The sequence below is a fragment of the Calidris pugnax genome, unplaced genomic scaffold (genome assembly GCF_001431845.1).
Source record: "Calidris pugnax isolate Ruff unplaced genomic scaffold, ASM143184v1 scaffold55, whole genome shotgun sequence".
Lineage (NCBI taxonomy): Eukaryota > Metazoa > Chordata > Aves > Charadriiformes > Scolopacidae > Calidris > Calidris pugnax.
In genome coordinates this window covers 2,046,096-2,070,962 of record NW_015090832.1, presented here as the reverse complement: position 1 = coordinate 2,070,962, position 24,867 = coordinate 2,046,096, and the positions used below count along the sequence as shown (strand labels likewise).

The 24,867-nt window shown below is 46.1% G+C and overlaps 1 protein-coding gene across 7 annotated transcripts in view; it reads right to left on the bottom strand.

Moving 5' to 3' along the window:
- Nucleotides 1–22,109: 22,109 nt before the first annotated feature.
- Nucleotides 22,110–24,867, bottom strand: part of ARHGAP40 (Rho GTPase activating protein 40) — a 42,992-nt gene continuing 40,234 nt past the window's right edge. For 6 of the 7 annotated variants that reach the window (XR_001411930.1, XR_001411931.1, XR_001411932.1 and 3 more), the window contains exons 15-16: nucleotides 24,635–24,803; nucleotides 22,110–24,560 (exon numbers count right to left, since the gene is read on the bottom strand). Coding sequence is in view for 1 of the 7 variants with exons in the window: in XM_014941212.1 (XP_014796698.1) it covers nucleotides 24,697–24,803 (107 nt within the window). In the remaining 6 variants the exon portion in view is untranslated. The other variant, XM_014941212.1, reaches the window with a different exon arrangement.

Below are 24,867 nucleotides of genomic sequence, written 5' to 3'. Positions count from 1 at the left end.
TGAGAAGAGAGGAAAAACCTGCTGTCCTCCAGCGTACACTGGAATACAGCTTGGTGGACTGGACAGCCTTCAGCTGCTGATGGAGCTCAGGAGAGCCCCAAAGAGCACTGTGAGGGGAGGCTGAAGCCCTCGATAATGTATCCACAGGAGCACAAAAAAAAAAGATAGACTTGAGGGAAGGATCCTAACCTGTGCTGGAGCCCACAAACCCCAGGGCTGCCCCCCACCAGAACTCCCTCTTGATAAATGTGGTCCACGCAAAGCACCAAAGCATTGGTGCTCCCTCTCAGACACACTGCTGTCACTGCCAGCAAGAAAGGGATGAGCCAAGAAGCTTTGCTTTCTGGTTCCCATGTCCCCAAAGGGACAGCAATAGGTAAAGGGGATGGAAAAGCTGGAAGAGATTAACCATGGAGGGATGATGAGACACCTCTCCCACCGTATGACTGCTGGGCTCAGTGTCTCACGTCCGTGGTGCTGCCCGGTGAGGACCCTCCACACAGGGACAAGGGGGTCTGCCGGGTGCCATCCCCTTCCTTCCATAACCGAGGAGCTGCGGGTGAGAAAACCCAAAACTGGAAGCCTCAGGAGTGAGATTTATTGCTGGGTTAATAACATCCTTCCCTTCCCAATGACCCCAGTGAAGAAAGGAAGGGCTGAGTGGCTTTATCTTTATTCAGTGGCGTGGTCCTTCTGGGACACTTGAACGTGATTGCATCATTTTCGGTGTCAGACTTGATAAGACACTGATTGTGTTTCCGTGATTTTCCGCGGCGGAGGACTCCCCCGGCAGCCAGGATGGTTAATGGGAACTGACTGGCTCTCCCTGAGCCCCAGCCCCGCTCCCTTCGGCTTCCTGCTGCAGCACATTAACACAACAAATTAACATTCTAATTGCCTTTTAACTATTTATCACTCTGGGAAAAAAAAAAAAATAATAAAAAAAAAAGAATTAAAAAAAAATAAAAAAGGAAGATCACAGGCAACAACCCAAGAGACATCTTAGGAAGGCAGGTCTCTGTCTGCACCTCCCTTTATTTCTATTTATAGCCAGCCATTAAGTTATGCAAATAAACAGCCAACTGCAGGGTATGGCTCAGGCACAGAAAAGGCACTGATTTAAATATGTTCAGCTTACCCAGCTCACAGGAGCGGTGTGACTGCTACCGACACCACGGGGATCCAACAGCAGCTTCAGCAGCTTCCACTTGGATTTATTCACACAGCAGAGCCACTGCAAGAGTATATTTGGCATATGTGTGTATATATATATATATATGTAAATCAAGCACACGATAAATAAAACAAGGAAATTCAAACAAAATACCCGGTATCAATGACTCAGACTTAATCAATTATTTTGGCAAAGGGCAATTCACTGCAGTTCATAAACTGATTCGTCTGGGAGAAAACAGCCCTTTTAACCAAATAGCAGCGTAACGCATCTGCCACCCATTTCTCCAGAGCAATTGCATCAAGAATAACGTTTATTGTAACTCTCCTTCCCCTGGGTTGTTATGCCATTTTCACGTGTACGCAGCAGTTTCTAAAGGGGTTTGCATCAGGTCCTCGCATAACCTATATATTTAATCAGATTATCCAATTAAATAATACAACCTTAAATGAAGTCTGCTATTCCCTCGAGCATTTCTAGGAAAGCTTTCATTGCTTGTTCTTGTACTTAAAATGTACTAGCAGCACTGTCTGCCGCAGCTATTTTTAGCTATCCAGACATTTGTAAAGCACCCATCACTAATTTCTAGATGCCAATACCTTGTTTTCTTCATCAGATTACAGCAGCCAGAAATGTCACATTAATCTATAAAGTCACAGAGCACACAAAAATAGCTTGATCCTTTCTGACTGTGAGCAAGCACAGGCGGAAAGAGCGATTGCTGATCAGGAGGGTTTTGTGGAGAAAGGAGGAGAGTCCCACCAGGGTGAGGTGGTTGCTGTCCCCCGCGGGGCTGAGGCTGGTGATGACCTGTGCGCTTCAGAAGGTGCTAGCACGTACCTGGTGGAGCAGAAGCCATGGAGCCTGGGCAACCTCTGGGATTCCCTATGACTGCAGCCATCCTGATGAGATGATGTGTGATGGATTCAGCTGGTGGGGTGACTCATCACCCCATCCTGGCCATGGGACCACACCAGCTCTGCTGCGAGAGCCAATGGGGCAGGATCCAGAGCCAGGTGATCCTTCCCTGGGGCAGAACCTCCAGACTAGAGTCTTTCTGCAGCCTTCGAAGCAAGGATATACAGGCAGGGAAAGGCCTTTTATCAACCCTGAGCAGGAAGTTCTGAAGTTTGCAAATCTTTCCAGGAGGATTTCACACGTGGAAGGTCACCACAGAGCTCTGCTGCGGAGATAACCTCTTCCAGCAGAAAACCCTAGGAGGACAGTAACACCTCTGGTCATTTTGCCTCCCAGTCCCTGTCTTGGAAAGACACGTTGCCTTACTATCGATTTACAGTTTAATCCAATGTCTCCAAATCATTTATTTTAGCAGTGATTAAATAGGTCAGAAAATACTACCAGGAGAAAGGCTGGAGGTGTTAGAGCACAGCGGTCTCCGGAGCAGCAGGAGAAGCAACGCAGTGGTTCAGCACCGTGGTTAAGTGAACACAAACACCAAGTGTTATAACACGGTGTTTTCCCAAGGGCAAAAATCAGGGAAAAGTGACAAATTCAATCTAGACCGAGCACAGCGAGCAGACTGGCTGACCAGGCTCTGCTGGCTCCCCCAGCACCCAGCTCCCCCCGAAAACCAGCCGCAAGGTCCACGGACAAACAAGGTCCAGGGATGCCCGTGTGGCAGCTCCAGTGGGATGCCCCACTTAGGGACTGTCCCTCAAAACTCTGATGGAGAGTGCTTGGTGCTCAGAGGTTTCTGCCCATCTGTTTCTCACCCAATGCCCAGGCTTGGGCAGATTTGGTGGTGCTGCTCAGAGCCCCAAAACACACTCCATGCTCGGAGATCAGTTCTACCACAACCACATGAAAAAAGTCACTTGCCTGTGTGTGCCACTACTAGGTAAACCAACTGATTCCCTGGCTGCTTTTCTCCATCCCTGATGCTAAAAGGCAATAAAAACAAATTAATTTGGTGAATCAAAATATCTGTCCCATTTCTTTTCTCCTCCCTATCACCACACACCCCAGTAGAGCAGGTGAGAGCCATTCACCCCTGCGTCAGCTCTTGGACGTTCCCTGACTTCCCAACCCTCCCTTTTCCTCCAGAGGGAAGTTGGGTGGAAAGGGGGATGTTTTGTAGTCATTAAAAATTCATTCTATTTTTAAACCAGACACGCTGCCATTTCAAAAGCTCCCTGGTGAGAAGGGGACGGGCAGCCCGGGGAAGGGGGCGTGGGGGCTGGTGGGGATGCAGGAGGGGGTTCAAGGCAGGAATTGCGGCAGGGACGGAGATGCTGCTGGCTCAGGGAGGGGTCGGCTGCTTGCCAGCCCCCTCCTCTCTCTGGAAAAATAGCAAAGCTAATAACCTCAATTACAGCCCAGTCTCTCCGGGGGCAGCTGATGATGCCTTTGTTTATCCGAATCCCAACGTGAAAGCAAAGATTGTTTTCTGCCCGCAGGGGCATACGTTGTACAGACACTGGGGAAACAAGCAGTCCACATAACGGAAAGAAAGGGCAGCTAGACTTTCTTCCAAAATTCACCTTAGACGCTGACAGCTTTAGTTCTGGCTCATTTGGGCTCCCAAATATTGTAATTTGGCGGCCAAAAGGCAATAAGTCACCTGGAAGGTGGCTATTGATGTTCCAGCCTTGCAGGGATGAAACAGGGATGGGGGTTCACCCCATCCCGCTGTGGGTGTACCACAGCCTGTGCTTCCACCCTGGCACCCATCACAAAAACAGGTCTTACAGCTTTTTAAAGAATCTTTGAACTGTTCTGTAACAGTATGTGGGGACTGGTTACTGAAATATTTCTTTTATGAATGCATTAGTTAGACAGGGATGCCTAGAAGGAATCAGCAGAAAGAAAACAGCCTTGCCTGTTGAGATACAGCTCTGTCAAGCCATACCTTAAAGAATATTTGAGTCTTAAGTAACATTATTGACTTCTTGAAATTTTCCTCCTTGGTTACAAATCTAATCAACATTCAGGAAACCTGGAAGGATCAGGTAGAGAAACCAAAACCTTCAGCATCAGACACGGGACCAGAAAATGGACTTATCAGCATCTGTGTTGTGGAGACTAGGTCTGCCTATATCACCATGAAAAAAATTAACTACAATAGATTTCATAGAAGATGACTGTGGCTATAAAAACCTTTGTCATATTTAAGCACTGTTCCCGCTGATAAAATGAGCAATGCCTTGGTTTCCGCATGGTTTCCCTCCGCGTGTCACTGGACACGGAGCCCTGCAGGCTCAGCGAGTCAGTTGGGTCTGCCAGATGGTCCATACGGATGGTCCCACGTCCCAGCTTTAATGCAGTTTGTTGTGCTTATCAGCATCTGTGTTGTGGAGACTAGGTCTGCCTATATCACCATGAAAAAAATTAACTACAATAGATTTCATAGAAGATGACTGTGGCTATAAAAACCTTTGTCATATTTAAGCACTGTTCCCGCTGATAAAATGAGCAATGCCTTGGTTTCCGCATGGTTTCCCTCCGCGTGTCACTGGACACGGAGCCCTGCAGGCTCAGCGAGTCAGTTGGGTCTGCCAGATGGTCCATACGGATGGTCCCACGTCCCAGCTTTAATGCAGTTTGCCATGCTGCAACTTCATTTTCTTTTCGTATGAAAAGTCATCTAGAGTAAGGCTTCTCCAGACCAGCAGACTGTGATGTTCTTCAGTCGCAGGTTCCCTTTGGTCTGTCAGCACACCCAGACTTGCCACCTAAAGGTGCTGGCAGCAATATGCCTTCAGGATGCAGCTGTATAGATTTCAGTGTGGGTGAACTTACACAATAGGAGTTAAATTTTCTCAATTCCCTTACGAAGCAGAGGCAATCAGCCAGCCCTCACGGCCATGTCACGAGGCAAGTCTATGCCCTGTATACACACACGCACATAAGAAACACAAATCTTGTTCATCTGCCGTGACATAAATCTGAAAAGACATCTGATAATTCCCAGTTCCCACTCACAAACTGTTTCTTCCTGTTATAAGTCGGTAAAACAGTCCAGTGCCACCCATTCTTTCACAGCCTGAAAGTGGATGAGTTATGGACAATGTGTTACCAGGGTGTATTAGATCAGATTTACACAGATTGACCAAAACCCACCACTCCTGGCAGCAAACAAGCACGGTGAGGTTACACTGTCAATATGTTTTGCCTATGACAAACCAGAATCTAACAAGCAACTCTACAGCTCAGGTTGATACTCCTGCCTCAGGCGAAGAGTCAAATCTTTCCCTGGCTAAGAGAGCCTGGCAATTTAACCTCTGCCTGATCTCACACATGACCGGCTCTTAAAAAATTACAGCAGAAGAGCTGTGAAAAAAGGAGGAGGGAGTTATTGTGCCTTTGACCCTTTTTGCTCACATTAAATAACAAGACACGGAAAGGTGGAGGCTGGGGTCTGGCACAGCTGGGTTAAACCTCACCCTGGCCACATGCTGGTTTTCATTAGCCATGAAGGCACACTGGAAAATTCATAGGAACCAGTCATACAAGACTGCAAAAGAAAGCAGATGTCATTGCCTTGTCCTCTCTATGGAGCTGAGCATCACCCAACCGCAGGTCTCCAACCACACGGCACCAGTGCTCTTGAGGTACTGGTACCTATCAGTACTTGAGTCTTTACAGCCCAACACCACAGGCTGTGTCTTCTGACTTGAAATCATTTTTCCTCCTTTAAAGCCAGTCATAGGAACCAGTCATACAAGACTGCAAAACAAAGCAGATGTCATTGCCTTGTCCTCACTATGGACCTGAGCGTCACCCCACCGTGGGTCTCCAACCACATGGCACCAGTACTCTTGAGGTGCTGGTACCTACCAGTACTTGAGTCTTTACTGCCCAACACCACAGGCTGCGTCAAATCATTTTTCCACCTTTAAAGCCAATAGAAGTTGAACAGAAGTAGAGCTGGAGGTTTACCTTACATGTATTACCTGATTTTTTAGTAAAATCACAGAAACATCAAACATACGTTTAGGTTCATTAGCCAAACTCTTCCTAGACACTCTTTCTAATCCCAGAACCCCAAGTCCTCTTCTGCCCCCACGTTCCTGCCAAAGCACTTGCTATTCCTGCCACATTTTGGCACAGTAATGACAACTGTGATATTCATTTTTTTTGCCCAGGCAAAGGCAGCCAGAGCAGCAGAAGAAATAGCAGCGGTGATAGGAAAACTGAAAGAAAAGCTGGGTTTTGTTTGTGTGGTTTTTTAACTAAGTAATCCAAGGAACATCAAAGGCCAGTGGTGGAAATGGTGCTACACCACCAACGCTGTGGTGCAAATGCTTCACCCCCCCCAAGTAAGATGGGAAGGGAAGAAAGCAGAGGGAACAGCGTGGATACTGTTGATGTTTTTGGGAGATCTGTGGGCTCGAGGTTGACCAGCAGTTGACAGTGTCCTTTCTGTGTCAGGTGGTTTTTTAACTAAGTAATCCAAGGAACATCAAAGGCCAGTGGTGGAAATGGTGCTACACCACCAACGCTGTGGTGCAAATGCTTCACCCCCCCCAAGTAAGATGGGAAGGGAAGAAAGCAGAGGGAACAGCGTGGATACTGTTGATGTTTTTGGGAGATCTGTGGGCTCGAGGTTGACCAGCAGTTGACAGTGTCCTTTCTGTGTCAGGAGAAGATAAGCCAGGAGCAGAAGACTGCAGGCAGCCGATAGCAACAATTCCCAGATCAAGGCTCGTGGGGGCTGAGGATGCGGAGCAGGAAAGATTTCCCAGAGAAAATGACTTGTGATGCTGAATGGTTCTGAAGTTTGTGAAAAGTGCCTTGAGCCTACTAAATAAAAACATGTCACTGAAATCTTCTCATTCCTACAGAAAACAGCTTTGTTTGAAATTGAAAGCAGTATCTCCCAAATTCCAGCCCAGATACATTTCAAATATAATTAATTTTGCCAAATAACTATTCCTCAGCCATCATTTACAACCTTAACTACTTAAAAACACGCAAGTTTATGCTTGAAAATATTCATAAATCTTGCACCACCTCCCCATACACTCCTCTCCATCAATAAAGGGACACAAACTTCATTAACAACAAAAAAACAGTTTTAAAACAAAGCAGTCACACGTGAACTGTCTGGAGGTTTATGTGGGAGTGTAGGTGACTGTAAGAACCTATAGGTACTTGGGGGTTTTTAGCCTCTTTTAAAAACAAAAAAGCTTCAGTGTGAAGTTTAAAAATAAAACCAAGCAGTTCATTTGTAGACCCACACCACTGTACAGGGCTGCAGAGAACATGCTGATAGTTTCCAGATGACTGTGAAGGTCTCTATCACTTTTTGTGGTTTCTTCCAAGGATGCTGTCCACGTTATTGCATTTTATCACAGTCCAGAAAGTTGAACCAAGGCTGATGCCCCTTTATATACGCACATGCTCCTGCAAAATATCTTACCTTAGCTCACCACAATGCACCAAAGAAATATTGTTATCCTGTTCTACACATGGTACCAGAGGTGCTGAGAGGGTCAGTGATGTGTTCAAGGTTGTAATGATGTTTATAATAAGACAAAACAAAGTCAGCCTCATCCCATTCACTCAGCACATGGCTCTCCTCCCCTGGCCCTCCCTTGTCCTTGTCTCCTCCCACATCATCCTGGGCTCTGAGCTGTGTTGGGTTTGGGTTCTTCCCCTTCCTTTGACCTGCTGCTTCTGAGTTTTTCAAGGAAAGCGACAACTCAAATAATTCAAGTCCTAGCCCCGCAGAGTGCTCTGGAGCAAAGGCACCAGCTCAGCACCACAGGTAACTTGGGAAGGGGTTTGATTGACCCCAAGGATGCAACTGCTCTCCTGCATCCAACAAGCTCATCTCAAATAATTCAAGTCCTAGCCCCGCAGAGTGCTCTGGAGCAAAGGCACCAGCTCAGCACCACAGGTAACTTGGGAAGGGGTTTGATTGACCCCAAGGATGCAACTGCTCTCCTGCATCCAACAAGCTCTTCACCACCAACAAAAGGATGAAGAAGGAGCCCTTGCAGCTCCTCGCTCACGCAAACTCTCAGTTGTTAATGAAAATAAAGAGACAGAGAGTTTCCAAGCCTCAGGCAGGACCAGTCTCCCCCCAGCAGCTGGGCAGTGGAGGGGCTCGGTGTTTCAGACAGACCATCCAGCTCATTTCTGTCTAATAGCCCTATAATTTCGATATCAAGCCCAGGCCAATGAGGACTCGGCAGCCACAATCACCGTGTTTTTAGCCATCCAACCTAGCGCAGAAACCCTTCTGTAATCCCCTTTTCCTAGCACATTATCTTTAATCACAGGCATAATAGAGCTTCAATTTGAGCCCTCAGCTGCATTTTCTTCCTTATTATTCACAGTGCTGTATTTTCCTCAGCAATAAACAATTTTCCCCCATTCCATTTTGCATTGATCTGCCTCAAAGTTCAAAGACAGTCTTTTAAGGTTTTTATAGCTCTGCGTGGAAGCTCCTGGCCAGTAATGAAGATAGAAACTCAGGGCTTTTACCCAGAAAATTGAATTGCACAAAGCAACTGCCAGGAAAGCACCCGCTTTCTTTGTTCTCCTTCAGATAACATCCCCGGAAATTGGACAATTATTTGCAGCCATTTGCCAGCACCTTTTTTTCATCCAAAAGCCCAAATCCCACCATCAAGGGTGGCTCCAGCGTGTCCACTGAAGCACCTTTTTTTCATCCAAAAGCCCAAATCAAGGGTGGCTCCAGCTTGTCCACTGGCTGCTCAGAACGTCCCACTCCCAGAGCAACGTGTCCACCTTAAGGCTTTGTTACCAGAGGTCTGTGCTTCCTCTCCTTCCTCTGGTACCTTCTCCACTTTCTGAACAAGCAATCTCTTTAAGCAATATCAGTAGTCTCAACTGTTTAAAAAGAAAGTTGCCAAAACATGAAATTAATCCAGGCTGTGTAAATACACAGTTTCCCCTTAATTGACTCTTTAAATGCACCTGTGTCAATGCAGACACCCCAGCGATGTATCAGCTTGCAAGACTGAAAGGTCTGTTCCCCCCTAGAGGCATCTGGGCTAACATTTCATAAATTACAATCATGTTTTCCTTTTCTGTTAATATTTTCATTCCAAAGGTCATTTACCACACACACACTCACAAAACAGGGGAAGGTGATGGAAGCTGCTTGATTCCCAGACTTGGGAATCACAGTCGCTCCATTAGTGATGCAAATCTACAACCTTACTACAAAGATAGACCTGTCTAGGAGGACAGGATGGCGCTCCATTAGTGATGCAAATCTACAACCTTACTACAAAGATAGACCTGTCCAGGAGGACAGGCTGAAAGAGTTGGGGGTGTTCAGCCTGGAGGAGAGAAGGCTCTGGGGAGACCTTATAGCAGCTTCCAATACCTAAAGGGGGCCTACAGGAGAGAAGAGGAAGGGCTCTTGATCAGGGAGTGGAGCCATAGGACAAGGGGCAATGGTTATAATCTGAAAGAGAGGAGATTTAGATTAAATATTGGGAAGAAATTTTTTGCTGTGAGGGTGGTGAGACCCTGGCCCAGGTTGCCCAGAGAAGCTGTGGCTGCCCCATCCCTGGAGGGGTTCAAGGCCAGGTTGGATGAGGCTTTGAGCAACCTGGTCTGGTGGGAGGTGTCCCTGCCTGGGGTAGGGAGTGGGAACTGGATGATCTTTAAGGTCCCTTCCAACCCTAACCCTTCTACTATTCTATATGTATTTGTCTACTGAAGATATTAGATTACCTTTTCTGAAGATGGGTGCTTCAGTTGGGCACCTTCATCCTACGCTAAGGCAACCGACCTCCAGTCACCAGCCTTGGAGAAGGCACAGCTGCAGCCAGTCTTCCTCAGAAGGGTCACACAAGGTGATGTCTCTTCTCTCCTGGGGAGCAGAAAAGACTGGGCAGACAGCAGCCATGGATTAGCTCCAAAAGTGGGACCCCAGAGGTAACCGGGGTACCCAGGGTAATCTACTGCCCCAGTTTGAACTGGGGTGTCTGGCAAGGGTTGCCTGAGCCCAGCAAACCAGGCACTGCCTGAGCAGCGTTGGGGTGAAGAGAACATGGTTTATACACACAGATCTGAAATCCTTCCATGAACGGTTAATTCACCTTCTGAAATATCTAAGGAACTTAACATTTTCCCTTACTATTATCATATTAGCCTGAGAAGATTTGTGCGCCCCGTCCTAGAGGACATCAGAAGCTTAATATTAATTAAATAGCAGATTTAAGGTTATTTCTCATAATCACAGCTGTGATCTGAATTATTGCTTGATGATATTCCACTTTTGCGCGCTCGCTGCTTTTGATTGATTATTTGCATTTGCTGGTTTATAAGGGGCATGTATTGCTTTGAACAGAGGCATCTTTTTTGATTCTAACTGCATTTCATTCTCTGGTCAGATGATGGATTGGACTTTCGAGCATACCATAAACACCAGCCCGCTCCTGCCAGCCTGATATGTATCTATATTCCATATTCACTCTTCAGTGTATCCTGCATTCAATCATCCTTATATTCATTTCTCCTGATATTATTATTATTAGCCTTGGGGAGCTTGTTTTATAGGCTATTTAGTTTGAATTAAGCATGTATGTCAGTCACTTCTTGTTTCTAAAAGAATACAGATGATAAATGGTACGATTTACGCCTAGACCCAGCTTTGGACTAGTTTCCATCTTCACCTATATCTAAGTATTATTACTATTGGTAAAACAACTGCCCGATTCTTTGTCAAAACCTTCCCTGCATGCATTTTGACAGGCTTTTTAGTGGATTCATTAGTCACAATTGGAAATTGCTTTTTCTTTCTATCAACTTTCTTGTTTAATCGGAACTGGTCTAGAGAGAAAAAGGTCTTTCGCCATTTTTTTCCCCCTGTAAGGCTCACTGCTACTTCCCAAAAATAAATTCGAGGGTTGATCAAGATATTGATTATATTTCAACTGTGTTTCATCTTCATTTTAAGCTGTTTATACATTGAGACTTATAGAAATTTTAATTATTTTTTTTTTTAATTAACACAGCTGGTCGTCTATAGAAACGAGTGAACGTGTAGACACTTACTTTGGATAACGAGATCAAATGAGAGTACTGTTAGTGTAAATTGATATGCACAGAGTCAAAAGACCACGTGTGCATGTTCTAATGAAACATTCAGACACTCCCCCACGCTCCTCTTGAAGCAGCTTTGTTAGATTTTAATGCTTTATCCCCTTCCCACGAGTTTTGTGGCAAAGCGTGCCTCAGATGACACGATGCTCAAATCGTTCCCCGTCATCCCCCTGCTTTCGCCGCCCACAAATGACTCATGGAACGGTCTCCGGGGATTTCTTGAGTGGCTGCCACCCTTTGTGAGGGAGGGGAGCACGCTGTCGCCCCTGGCTCCGTGTCCCTCAGGAGCAGGAGTGAGTCACCCTACCCTACTTTGGCTCCAAGCCCACAGATCCCTCTGACGCTACTAAATGGTCACGTTGCAGGTGGAGATCATGGGAATGTCCCTCCTCTGCTCTTTCCCTGGTCACTACCCAAACCCGATGACTTCTATTTACTATTATATTTATTCATAATGGATATTTACTATCTGTTTATTCATAATGAATATTTACTATCTATTTATTCACATAAAGTCTGTCAGGGTGCTATCCAGGGGGTTTCTTGTGTCCTTTTGCCTCAGGTTTCCAACTCATACTAAAATTACAACAATGCATTTACAACACACCCACTTTCTGAAGGCATCTGCTGTGACGTGACAGCCCTTTGACTTCAGCAGCTCAAGCCGGTGCCACCGTATCACATTCCACCAGACAAAGCCAGACATTCGTCGGCCACAGATCTCCGGGAGCAGAAGCCAGAAGCGGATTATGAAACTATTTTGTCACATCTGCACTGGAAGATTAAAAGCTGTCAAATGATTATCATCATGGAAATGGGTTCTCGAGCAAGGTGAAGATTGGAAACAGCTGGGATGCCACCACCAGAGCCGAACACTGTTAAAACTGGCAGACTATCTGCTTGCTTTATCATTTTTACATACACTTCCAGCTACCCGACCAGAGATTAAGGCAGGGAAGCCTTAAATCAGGTACAATTTTTCAGATAGAAGTTTTCTTCAGCCTTCAGTATGCAGTAGGCAGGACATTTGGGGAGGAAGAACAGACAAAGAAGTCCTATCCCTCCAGATCTGGTTGTAAAGCAAAGCATGTGTGAGCCATAACATGAACAGAAGAGAAAAACATCAGCACCCAGAACCAGGGGCTGCGCCTGAAAATACTACAAACCATTTAAATGACAATTCTTTCTCTCTCCCCCCCTGTAAGCAGCGTACCTAAGCAAAATGAATGCCCAGGCGCTGGCAGAATGCCTTTAAATCAAAGGAATAAAGAGAAGCAGGCAAGCAGCAGTCAGCAATGCACGCTGCCGGTCGCCTGATGGAACAGCAGGCATCCCTGCGTGGCACGATGTGATGAGACCCTGCAAAATATGTGTGAGCCATAACATGAACAGAAGAGAAAAACATCAGCACCCAGAACCAGGGGCTGCGCCTGAAAATACTACAAACCATTTAAATGACAATTCTTTCTCTCTCCCCCCCCGTAAGCAGCGTACCTAAGCAAAATGAATGCCCAGGCGCTGGCAGAATGCCTTTAAATCAAAGGAATAAAGGGAAGCAGCAGTCAGCAATGCACGCTGCCAGTCGCCTGACGGAACAGCGGGCATCCCTGCGTGGCACGATGCGATGCGACCCCCGGAGCACGCCGGGGACTTAGTCAATCCCCTGCAGCCAAATTCATCAAGCCATGACTCAGAAATGGCTTTGAAAGCAGAGACATCCTTGCAGATAGGACTGCAGGAGGATGGGGCATAACGCGCTCTCTCCATTTCATCCTTGCCAGTGCAAGCAGGATGCGGGACTCAGTTTATTATGGTGGCTTTAAAATAGAGGAAAATCCTTTGGCCGCCAGAGAAGCAATATTTGTCCCTGTGTACTGCATCTGCATCCTGCTGTAGATACTCACATGTGCCCATGCCCAAGACAGTGCGGGCAGAGCAGAAGGAACCGTGTGCCTGGAGCAGGAGGATGCAAGTGAAGATGAATTCTGTTTCTGTCTCATTACCCTGCCAGCTGCAGCTCTCTGAGGGCACAGACACTCGCCAAGAGTCCTGATGCACCGGGTCACAGAGATCATGGGCTTCAGGACAGAGGGGAGGAAGAAGGAGGCGGGGGGGGGAGATATTTTAATGCCTGACCTTTCTCAGAAGGCCAGGAGTTAGAGGGTTGTTCTTTAAAGATCCAGGTCTTGAACTCAGAAACAGCCTTACGGAAATGCTACAGCACCCAGAGATGGCATCATAGGTACCCATGCTCGTGGGGGAATGACACACCAAGTGTCACAGGCAGATCACTGTCCAGTATAAAAATCATAGAATCATAGAATCTTAGAATCACAGAATGGTTTGGGTTGGAAGGGACCTCAAAGATCATCGAGTTCCAACCCCCCTGCCCTGGGCAGGGACACCTCCCACTAGAGCAGGTTGCTCAAGGCCACATTATTTGTGATAACACAGATTAAAGTCATGAACAGGCAGTGATAGACCTAACTAGAATTTCTCATTAGCTCTTACAGACATATTTTTGGATTTGGTCATACCATTATCCACACCACCACTGGAGACAGTGCCACCCATAGCTCCAGTGTCACCCTGGCCACCACTGAAGCCCCTGGTTCAAATTAGAAACTCCACATGTAAGGTCATCAGCAGTAAAAAGACCCTAAGATTTTGGTGCAGCTCTTTCTCCCAAGCTGGAGAAGGGGAAGGTCTGTGTGGGAAGCCTGTTCAGAAACAGTACATCTGCCCAGGACCTGCAGCCCGCTCTTGTGAGCTTTATTTGAAGTACACATATACATAAAACATCTCATGAATTCCTGGGGATTCACAGTGGGAGCTTCTAATAAGTGAGCACTCAGGAACATTATGAAAAAGTTAGGACTCTTAAATAAACATTCATGCTGGGCACATGATTTATAAATTTACTCTTCTACCAAAATAAAAGCAGAGGCAGCTCACCCCCCCGGCCAGCCACAGCGAAACCTCCCAGCTGGGTTCATAACACATGGCAGGAACAACCTACCTGCTCAACGTCTCACAGAAGCTATCAACAGATACGTCTTAAATATTAGTCTGATCAGTAACACTTCAATGAAGCTTAATGTTTTGATCAGCAAGGAACAATCGAGAGGAGAGAGAGGAGAGAGAGGAGAGAGAGGAGAGAGAGGAGAGAGAGGAGATCTTTCTGCCAAGGAGTAATCTGAAAGGAAACTCCACCAACAGAAGCCAGTTTCCCAATCCCTGTATATTAACAACAATCCGGCTATTCCAACTTTTTGAAGATTATTTACATTTTTAACCTGCTACCCCAGACACGGTAGATGTAGAAGAAAGGACCTTCCTGGGCTGGAGAGCCCAAAGTTTCCATAATGGAGCAGGGCATAAAGCAAACCAGTTCAGCTTGGTTCTTCGGCACGCTCCGTGCTTCAGAGGGGGATAATACAACTTAAAACCATCAACATCCCTGTGTGAATATCCATAGAGAGAAGCAGGAGATGGGTGAATGTTGTTACACATTCCAGTTGACCTGCTTAGTGTCCCACGTGGTTTGTAAAAGGTGTTTTCAACAAATAGTATTAACTCACTTTGTTTCGTACAAGATACTGATTTCCAATATTTTTAACAAGTCATTTGAAACACCCTGTGATGTGTGTATTTATTGCTTGACTAGGTCTGAGGTCTCAGGTGCAAAGCACTGCCTGGGGCTACACACTTCTCTCCACCACGAACTCCATTAAAGGAAAAAAACAGACCGACAGGCAGAAGGTTTTACTGATACAAGAAAGAAAACCAAGACAGAGGAGCAGAATTTTCTCTCTTTCCCCATAACCATCTCCAAATGTTTACTTGCTGCCAATAGTTCAGCAGGTAAATATTGATTATAAGAAGATTCGCTTTCTCGAATGAGCCTTAAATTTGGCAGACCTAAAAGCCACTTTATTCTCTGCACTCCTGACTGAACTTGCCCATGTTCTTTTCTTTGAAATGAGCTCTCTCCCATGCAAAATCTGCCACACTGCCTTATTTATTATTGACCCGTCACAGTTTGGAAACAGAGTTTAAAATAAATGAGCCTGAATGCCATGGCTATAGAGTTATTAAATTGCCTGGCATTGAGGAAATTGCTTTTCATAAACATCCTGAGCCCCTATGTTGTTTTTTTTTTTTCTTAAAGTGTTTAATACAGTGAGAGTCCAAGTTAATCTGAATCAGTCTGCAAACTGAATTGCTAATGACAAGGGAAGATGTATTATTGTTCAATATTGAAAAACTGAAGTTAGAGGACAGAGCAAAGGAAGGAGTTTCACAATACACAAATCATATTCTTTCTACTCACTGTCACTCGGTGCACCAGCTGACCAGTGAAAGAAAAGGCTTCCATCTTCTCAGCAGGGGAGAGCACATCGAGGGTGTTCTCTCCAGGTCTCCTCCATCACGGATCCCAGGTCTCACTGCCAACACCCACGCCCTTTGCCATTATCTGCGTTCCTGCCAAAACGGATGTTAACAGGTGAACAACAACAAACTATAACAGTGATTTCTACATTACTGTTCACAGCCTCAGAAGCCTACAATACATATTCCATAGTAGTTAATTCCCTATTTAATCTCTTCCCTTGGTAGCGCTCAGCCATGCCCTTAGGCGCCCAGAGAGAGGTGTACAAGGGTGGGTGCTCCAGTCCATGTGAATTTTTTGGGAAAGCCAGATACATTGGCCAGATAAGCAGCACACGGACAAAGTGATTCCCTGCACAGGTTCATTTGGGACACCCACATGACATCTCAGCAGCCCAGTTCCTCTCTGGGGTGGATCGCCTCTACCCTGCCCCTGTTATCACACAAGATTCACCAAAGCCCAAGATTAAAAAGCTCTTTGTGACTCTTTCTGTGTGAAACAGCTAAAGCTGCAGCAGGAGAGGGAGACGACAGGATGCCCTGTCCTACCTGTGCACTTGGAAATCCCCCTCATCAGTTCTGGGACTCGTTTCTTACTTGTGCCACTTAATCATGTTACCTTTCAAAACCATCCTGGACAGTCTCTGCTCACCTCATTCCCACCATCTAGGATTCCAGACAAGAAGTGGGGTGGTGAATCTATTTCCTACCCATACATCCAACACTCCTTAACAGCCTCACAGGTACCACAGATTTGAAGGGGCTCCAAAGCCTGACCACTTCCCCAGCCTGACATGGAGATGTGGAAGCAGAACCCTCCCTTTTCTGCACCTTAGTCCCCAAACAGGGCTCGGAGGGAAGAGGGAACACGGTCACCCTTCTCATCTGTAATAATCAACATGGTACCAGGGAGGGCTCCCTGGAGATGCCTTTACATCAGGTCTGAAAGGAGTGATGAAATTTCCAGTCCTCAACCCATATTGAGGATGTCCCAGCAGGACAAAGGGATGAAAAACAACAGCTGAAAACACAAACAAAAGCCAGAGTGACCCAGGTTCATTTGACCTGTGAGTTTGCACCTACACGATGCTAAAGCGAGGCCCCCGCCGCCTGCCATCTCTTTACGAGATGCAAAACCTGAGTGAATCCTTCATCAGTAATGAATTCCTGTTTGCGATGCCTCTAAATTGAAGAAAATGAGTATTTCTTTTTTCCTCTCGGAAAAGCAGCGCGGTACCCCAATGGGGGTTGCTACGCAACCACCTCCTGCACATGGCTGATAACACTCAGGGCATTATTTCCCCGCCTGACTGCGCCGTCAGAACAAAGCCCGGCTAATGAAGCTTTCAAATGCTCTTGGTTCTGCCTTTGACGCTTCAACACGGGTTTTCCTTGCATGTATGTGACAGTTAGAGCAGCAACTCGACATCCCCTCCAGCCAGGGATGTCTCTGGAGCTGGACGGAGGAAATGCCCGATGGAGAGCGATGGACACGAGCGGAGGAGAGAGGCAAAATGGCCAAAAGATGCAACTGGCCTCCAAAACAGAGGGCAGCCACGCGGGGAACAGGGCAGTGATGATGAGGCCCTACAAAACATGGGCCCATCGGGATTACAGACTAAGCCAGGCGTTCTCTGGTCCCCATTTATCCATCAGACATAACACCCTTATCACAGCACAACCACCACCCGCCTGCCCGTGAGTAGGGGTGCAGTGAGGATTAGCCCCCACTGGCATATGCAAACAGGGACAGGACAAAGACCACTGTCCAGTTTAAGCAGGTCCCATCCCTCAAAGCACTTACAGATTTTGATTTTTATTTTCAAATGATCTGTCAAAATAAATGTGCCTGTGATTTTCTCACACTGCACGTGTAAGCAACTCCCTTTTCTGCTGGGTTAGTGGGTGTAGCAGGAACCACATCATCAGCAAAAAGCACCAGCTTCCCCTATAGACACCTTTGTGAGGGCAACCAGCTGCTGCTGGAGCAGTTCCCTTTGGTAACTGGGAGAGTCTCTCCCTCCATCACTGCCAGATCTGCCCTTCATGGATTCCATCACAGGGACAGCCCCATTTCTCAGAGAAGACACGTAGTCATGCTCCTCATCTTCATGCTGATGGCCAGAGCTGGTTTCTTCTTCCATAGCAGCTCTACCCTTTACCAGTTCGTTTCACAGGACAGGAAAATACAGAGAAATGGAGAGCACTGGCCCTCCAGTATCTTGTCTACTTTTAAGGGGATGACCTTAATGACATGTGCAGATGCCACACAATCCTGGAGTGACAAGGCAGTGAGAACGGGCTGACAGCACACAGCGTGCACTTCCCAGGGTGTACATATCTACCTCAAGAGCTTAAAGAGGGACAAACCCCAGCAGCCAAATGCTTTCTAGGCAGCACACAGCTCCAAGCATTGTTTTCATTAGGAAACTCCCATGAACTAAGCCAGGGCAGGAATCCAAAGCCCAGTGACCGTTCTTTACCCTGTGCTATTTCAGTTCACTGGGGACAGGGGAGGTGCAGCCTGAGAGATGCCAGCGTAAGGCAGGTGCCTGTCCAGAAATCTGGAAAAGAAAACTGTCCAGGAATTCAAGAGAAGACTGAGGAGGGATCTGATCAATGCCTATCAATACTGACAGGGTGGGTGTCAGGAGGATGGGGCCAGTCTTTTTTCAGTGGTGCCCAGTGACAGGACAAGGTAACGGGCACAAACTTGAACATTAGAAGTTCCATCTAAACATGAGGAGGAACTTCTTTCCTGTGAGGGTGGCAGAGCCCTGGAAGAGGCTGCCCAGAGAGATGGTGGAGTCTCCTTCTCTGGAGACATTCAAACCTGACCTGGACACGTTCCTGTGGGACCTGCTCTGGGTGGACCTACTCTGGCAGGGGGTTGGACTGGGTGATCTCCAGAGGACCCTTCCAACCCCATGTGATTCTGTGAAATCCAGGGCAAAACCGCAGCTGCAATTATTTCAAGTTATTTAAGCTCCTTTCCTTCACTCACAACTACCAACAGGTACTGATTACCTGGAAGAAGAGCTGGGGACAAGTTCCTCCCACAGCAGGGAGGTGGGAGGACTGGCTGAGGCTGGAAGCACATCCACCCTCGGACAGCAAAGCGGCAGGAGGAGCAGCAGCTGGGCAGCTGGAGAGGGCAACATCTGGCAGCCATAAGACAACCTGAGGGATGAATCTTGCTCTCAGAGACGTACGTTCTGCAAACAACGAGACAGAGTGACAAGAGAGCGCAGCACCCAGGGGATCCAGCCCATCCCTGCTCCGGGTTTAGGTTATAATAAACCAACCCACCTGGTTACTCACCCACCAGGACCCTGCCTTGCTGGGCGCTGCTGAAGAAAGCACAGCCTAAGTGCCTTTTGTTGGAGACAAAATTACCCAACAAGAGACAATTATGTGGCATTATCATTAAAAGCAGCGTGTTAAAAAAAAAAAAAAAAAAAAAAGCAGGGGAAAAAAAAAGCTTTAAGCCTGTGTATCCTGATGTCTACAAACCCCTTTCTCTGCCTCGGTACTAAATAGGTCTCATTTAGCCCATTTGTCCTGTCCCAGCCAGGCAAAGTGAAAGTAGGGTTGATCGATTTGTTAATTACAGTAATTTTGTCTTAAATACAGACAGCTGAGTGTTCATCAAGTCACAAATTCGCCTGTTACTGAGAGACCTCCCCCCTGCTAAATAATTAGGGACAATAAGTGGCTCATAATAAATGCAACCCACAACAACGCGCAGCACAGAATGAGGAGGGCTATTAGGGAACCCCCAGGTCTATTTCTCCTTTTAAAGACAACAATGCAATATCTTTAATTGTCTCTCTCGAAAACCCTGAGCCAGCTCTGCTGGTTTGTTGTAAGTGAAAGGCAATTATTCCACTTTGTGACTGCCTCTTGTGTCCAGAGAAGGCTTAACTACAGAGTCATCAGCACAGATAAGAGCACCTTTTTCCACCTGCGCTGACTCAGAACATACAGGGAGCTGAGAGGGGAGGTGACTCGGGTGGGTTACACGTAACCACGCTCCTCCAGACTCGGAAAACTCTGGGTAAGGCTCAAAAGATTCCGTTTCAACCCACAAGTTGTCCACACACAGCTTGGAGCATCCATGCCCACGCGTGGACCAACATGAAGTACCTTCTTTACGGATGGCTCAGGTCCCCCCCTCAGCACGGAAAGGGCTGGCTGGGGAAAGCTGAAGGTCAGGGAAACCAGCCTACAGTTTTCAGCCTGGAAAGGACAAGGAACCACCGGAGGAGGTTTCTACTGCAGCCTGCATCCAGGTTTGGGATGAGCGAGGAGAGAACAGCAGATCTTGTATGGATCCGCATCTCTTCCAACCCTGCAAAACAAGCGTGGACCAACATGAAGTACCTTCTTTACGGATGGCTCAGGTCCCCCCCTCAGCACGGAAAGGGCTGGCTGGGGAAAGCTGAAGGTCAGGGAAACCAGCCTACAGTTTTCAGCCTGGAAAGGACAAGGAACCACCGGAGGAGGTTTCTACTGCAGCCTGCATCCAGGTTTGGGATGAGCGAGGAGAGAACAGCAGATCTTGTATGGATCCGCATCTCTTCCAACCCTGCAAAACAAACAAAAACCAAACAACTCCCACAGGTACACCTACACCCTCTGTAGGTACACCTACACCCCTACACCTACACCAAACAAAAACCAAACAACTCCCACAGGTACAACTACACCCCTACACCTACACTCTCCGTTTCTGTTGGCATTTTTCCTCTTTTCCTCCTGTACCCCCTAGTTAATTACTCCTTTGACTTCTCCAGCCTGGCAAGAGCGTCAGATCGGTGAAAATATCACCACTTCAAATTCCCTTCCGAGATTAAGGATAAAAGGAATTCCTTCCCCTATTCTTTAGAGCAGCCCTTGGAGAGAACTAGATAGCAGAGCACAGGGCTGGGGAGAAAGCTGCAACCCCCTGAGCTCAGTGGATCCTGCCAGGTCCGGGTGCCGGGGAGAAGCTCCTTGGCAGGTGAGGTCACCCTTTCCCCTGGACAAGGAGGAACAATGAGGGGATGACCAACACAAAGCTGCTTCGAGAAAGAAAATGATTGTCACATACATAAAAAAGTAGGGGTAGAATGGCCGGGGAAGACCACAGAAACTGATCCTACCACAACCAGTTCCCAGCTGATAAACACCCATCTCAATGCAGCTGTACATTTTCTTTTCTAGCAACTTAAAATACTGAACTACAGCCTCTTATTTTCTCCCCCCAAAGCGAAGACGTATCCAACCCTCATGTGCAATCAAGACCAGACAGGATTTGAAGAGTACTTTAAAGTTTCGTTCTCTCAGCATACAAACCCACAGATGTCATTTGTCTTGTGTTCAACACCGGGGAGTGCACTAGAGGACAGAACTACTTAATCAAATGCAACTGTATTTTGTTTACAGCAGTATTTGCCATCATTTACTTACTTTGCTCCAGGAAGTGTATTTTGTAGTTTTCCTACAGCATTTCCCTCCAAGGGTTGAAGCTTCATTTATTCTTATGAAGACCCTGTATTTCTGCAAAGACTTTTTTTTTCCCCTGAAGCAAATTATTTATTATTTTTTTTAATATGTGGTATTTCAGTTCCACTTCATCCATGAATCTGTTTAACCAGCATTTGCAAGATTCTTTTATGCCACGTCCTGTTATCTCAGCACACCCGACTTGAAGTTGCATCCAGAATAAATACGGGGCTGGTGTTGGGAGCAGGGGAGATAGCGCTGTAATGATCAATCAAAAAACGCCCTTGGGGATGGGAGAGATTAGCACTTTGATACTACTGAAGATGAATGGGTGAAATGAGTTTGATAAACTGGTGTTTTCCTCAGATAATTGCTCTGAAAGCTTTCTAAAGCCGCTTGGATGCTCCTCCCTTTGCCTTTGTTTCTGACAGGGGAGCAAGTCCTGCTTTTCTCTCAGTAGCACTGGACAGGCTGCTGCTCTTACTGGTTTTTAAGCAAATAGCAGTGGATTTATGCCACGTTTCATCACTGACTATTGAACACTAAAATATTAGTCATAATTTAACTAGAGATTCAGGCTGGATTCCTGTTATTCTTGGCCAACTTGGCTAGTCCTGCCAGCACGTACGTCACCAAGCACAGGACTGAGGAGGTAGGAAGGGGACTTCTTATGGGACACGGCCACCTTTCCTCAAGCTCAGTCTTTAACAGTGGCTCTCCTTCCTTCGGCTCAAACAGACCTTCAGCCTCCTCTCAACCTTTCTGTGGGCTTTTCATACCCATCACCGACCTCCTCTTCCTCCCCCTGGATTGTTCTTTCACAGCGAACCCAGAGGATCCTCTGAAGAAGAACTCCTGAAGCCATAACATGGAACTCCAGCCACGCTCACTTGGACCCCAGGCACATCCCTCTTCAGGCACGAGGCAAATCCTTCTGGCACTCATAGATGTGGTGCCATTTATCGTGCTTACTTATTCTCAGCCACTAATGAAACCAAAACCAAGAGATTTTTACTGTATTTTTATTGTTTCCTTGAATAAATGAATTTTAAATACAGAATCAATAGTTTGTAAAAATAGTTATTAAAAGCCAGCATTCAGAAGTAGGTTGCACATCAGTGACTAAAAAATTCATACTTACTTTCTGGTACAAAGATAGAAAAGAAAAATAAAAAAGCAAATCCATCATCTGGAAAGAGATGATTTTTTTTTACGTTTCCTTTCGTATTTGAGAACCGCTATTTGTCTCGTGAGAATCTCACACAAACCTTGTTTTTCACAGCACTGATTCACATTATTTGGTGATCAAAAAAACCACTCATTTTTTTATGGCAGCAGTGATGTAGCATTTCCCCCTCATACGTATGGAAGCCAATATGTTTAATAAAACATCCAGTATATGAGGGGTGGGAAAAAATGCAGCGTTATGTGATGTGCAGGGATGCAATTAAGGTTCCAAAGCATCTCTGAGCAGGAACAGGGTTCTTCTGTCTTGCCCACCGATACCTTTGTGACTTAGGTATTTCTCCCAGTATCACACCTCTGGCATTTGCTCTCTGCTAAGCTCCATCACTGCAACGAAGGTTTCCAGGAGTGAAGAGCAAATAGGTACCTTTAAATTTTAATGCCCGATTTTAAAGCAGCTTGATCTTTCAAGAGACACAGAGCACTCAATCTCAAGGATAAGAATCAGGCTCCTTTAGGGACAGTTTTGGTCCTATAAAACTGAGGCAACTCAACAAGTCTTGACATTGGGGTCCTGGGCTAGGAGGTGGGTTTTTTTGCAAGTTTCTATTATGAGTCCTTAAAAAGACAACTATGAAGATGATCCCACCAGTCAGTGCATCTGCGTCATCTCAACCAAAAAAAAGTATACAGACTCTCTAATATATGCATCATTGCAAGACATCAGCACCACACACACAGTATTCACATCAGGTTAGAAAGGATACGGGCTATGGCTCACCTGCTCCTCAAGGATCTTAACCACCAGGAGAATTTAACCACACAGACAGACAAACCACAGAATGAAGTGCCCTTATAATAGAAACTAGGACTTTGTGATAATGAATAGGGATGGCTACACATCATACCAGGGGAAAAATACAAAGGAGGGGAAAGTTCAGTCTGCAATGGAAACAAATTCAATTAAACAAAAGAAATAATACTGGAGATTGTCACTAGTGCAGTTAGGACTTGGCAAATGAAATACTTTGAGTATTTACTTGCAGGCCAGCCCTGCTTCTGCCACATGAATAAATATCCAACAGTATATAAAAACAGACGTCAGGATTTTCAGAAACAGAGCATGTTCCACCCCATGTAACTGCATAGTAGGTTCCCTCACATGAGGTATTTCAGCATCGCTGGAAAGGAAAGTAATACTTGTGTGCTCCTTTTCCACAAGCGCGGTCTCGTTGGAGCTGAGGTTGGACGACGATGATGCAGCGATGCAGTGGAGCCTTCTCTCCACCCTTGTCTCTGCAGACCACGGTGACCACACCGTGCTGGGTGGGATGGAAACGTGCCATCAGAGTGGTGACGGCTCGATTCCGTACCCACTGTGTGACCAGATACAGGCACGGACCTATCATTTCAGCCACTGCGCATCTTGGCTGTGGTTTGGTTTGTTGTTTTTTTAAACAGGCACGTTCAACACAGAGTCTTCCAAAAGGAAGGTTAGTTCACATGGCCAGGTCAGATTATTAACCTCAAATAACTTCAGAATATTTCCTTGGTTATCTGTTGAGATATAGGTTGTCCAGTAAAATAAATGTACATTTTACCATCACCAATGGCAACCCGTACATTTTGGATCACCAGCAGAGCTGTATGGGACAGGCATCTCTCCTACCCAACTGTACATGCGAAAGGCTGCTCTCCATCCCATACTTTTTTCCAAGGAAAGTTTTCTTGTGTTGCATATATGTATTTAACTGTAGTCCATAAATACAAGATGTTGGCTTCATATCCCATCTGGCCTTTTTGGAAGCATCTCTTCACACTCCTCAAAGAGAATATCAGCATTGTGGTAGCAAAACCCAGGATCACAACTTCTTCTGGTGACGTGCGACAGTCAATAGTGGATCTTACCCAAGGGATGTCACTAGTACCGCTGCAGCATTCGGCTCTCTCCTCCAAAACGATCAAAAGAAAGAACAAATCCAGCAGAAACAGATGTCTTCTACCATCTTCAAGAAGACATTTCTCCTCTTACGTTCCATCTTTGCTGCACAATCACTGTAGCTGTGTTTGCAGAGTTTGTTTTGGGGAGGGCATTTTGTTTATGAATGATCACAGTCCCTGCAAATTCTGCTACATAATGATAATGGCTGCTTGTTATTAACACCCCATCTGCATGTAGGCTCATGTCCTCTCACATGGAAGTAGTAAATAAAGCTTTTCTTCCTTCAGACACAAGCATTGTCCAAATCTGTGACTAATAACAGAAACATGTGGAAGTAGTAAATAAAGCTTTTCTTCCTTCTGACAAAAGCATTGTCCAGTCTGTGACTAATACCAGGAACATCTCTATAGCTTTTCCATGTCTTCCAAAAACTTCCACCAAACACTTCATTTTGCTCATGCTTTCCTTAGAACATCCGAGGATAAGATGGGTTTTGCTTAATTATCCACTCAGCATGGGGATTGATGTGGTACAAGTCTAAGAGGTAAGTGTCTGGGTCCAGGCAATGTTCACCTACCAAAACAAGAGATTCAGAGAAAAAAACATTTCTTATATCCTTAGTCCTATAGTTGCTAGA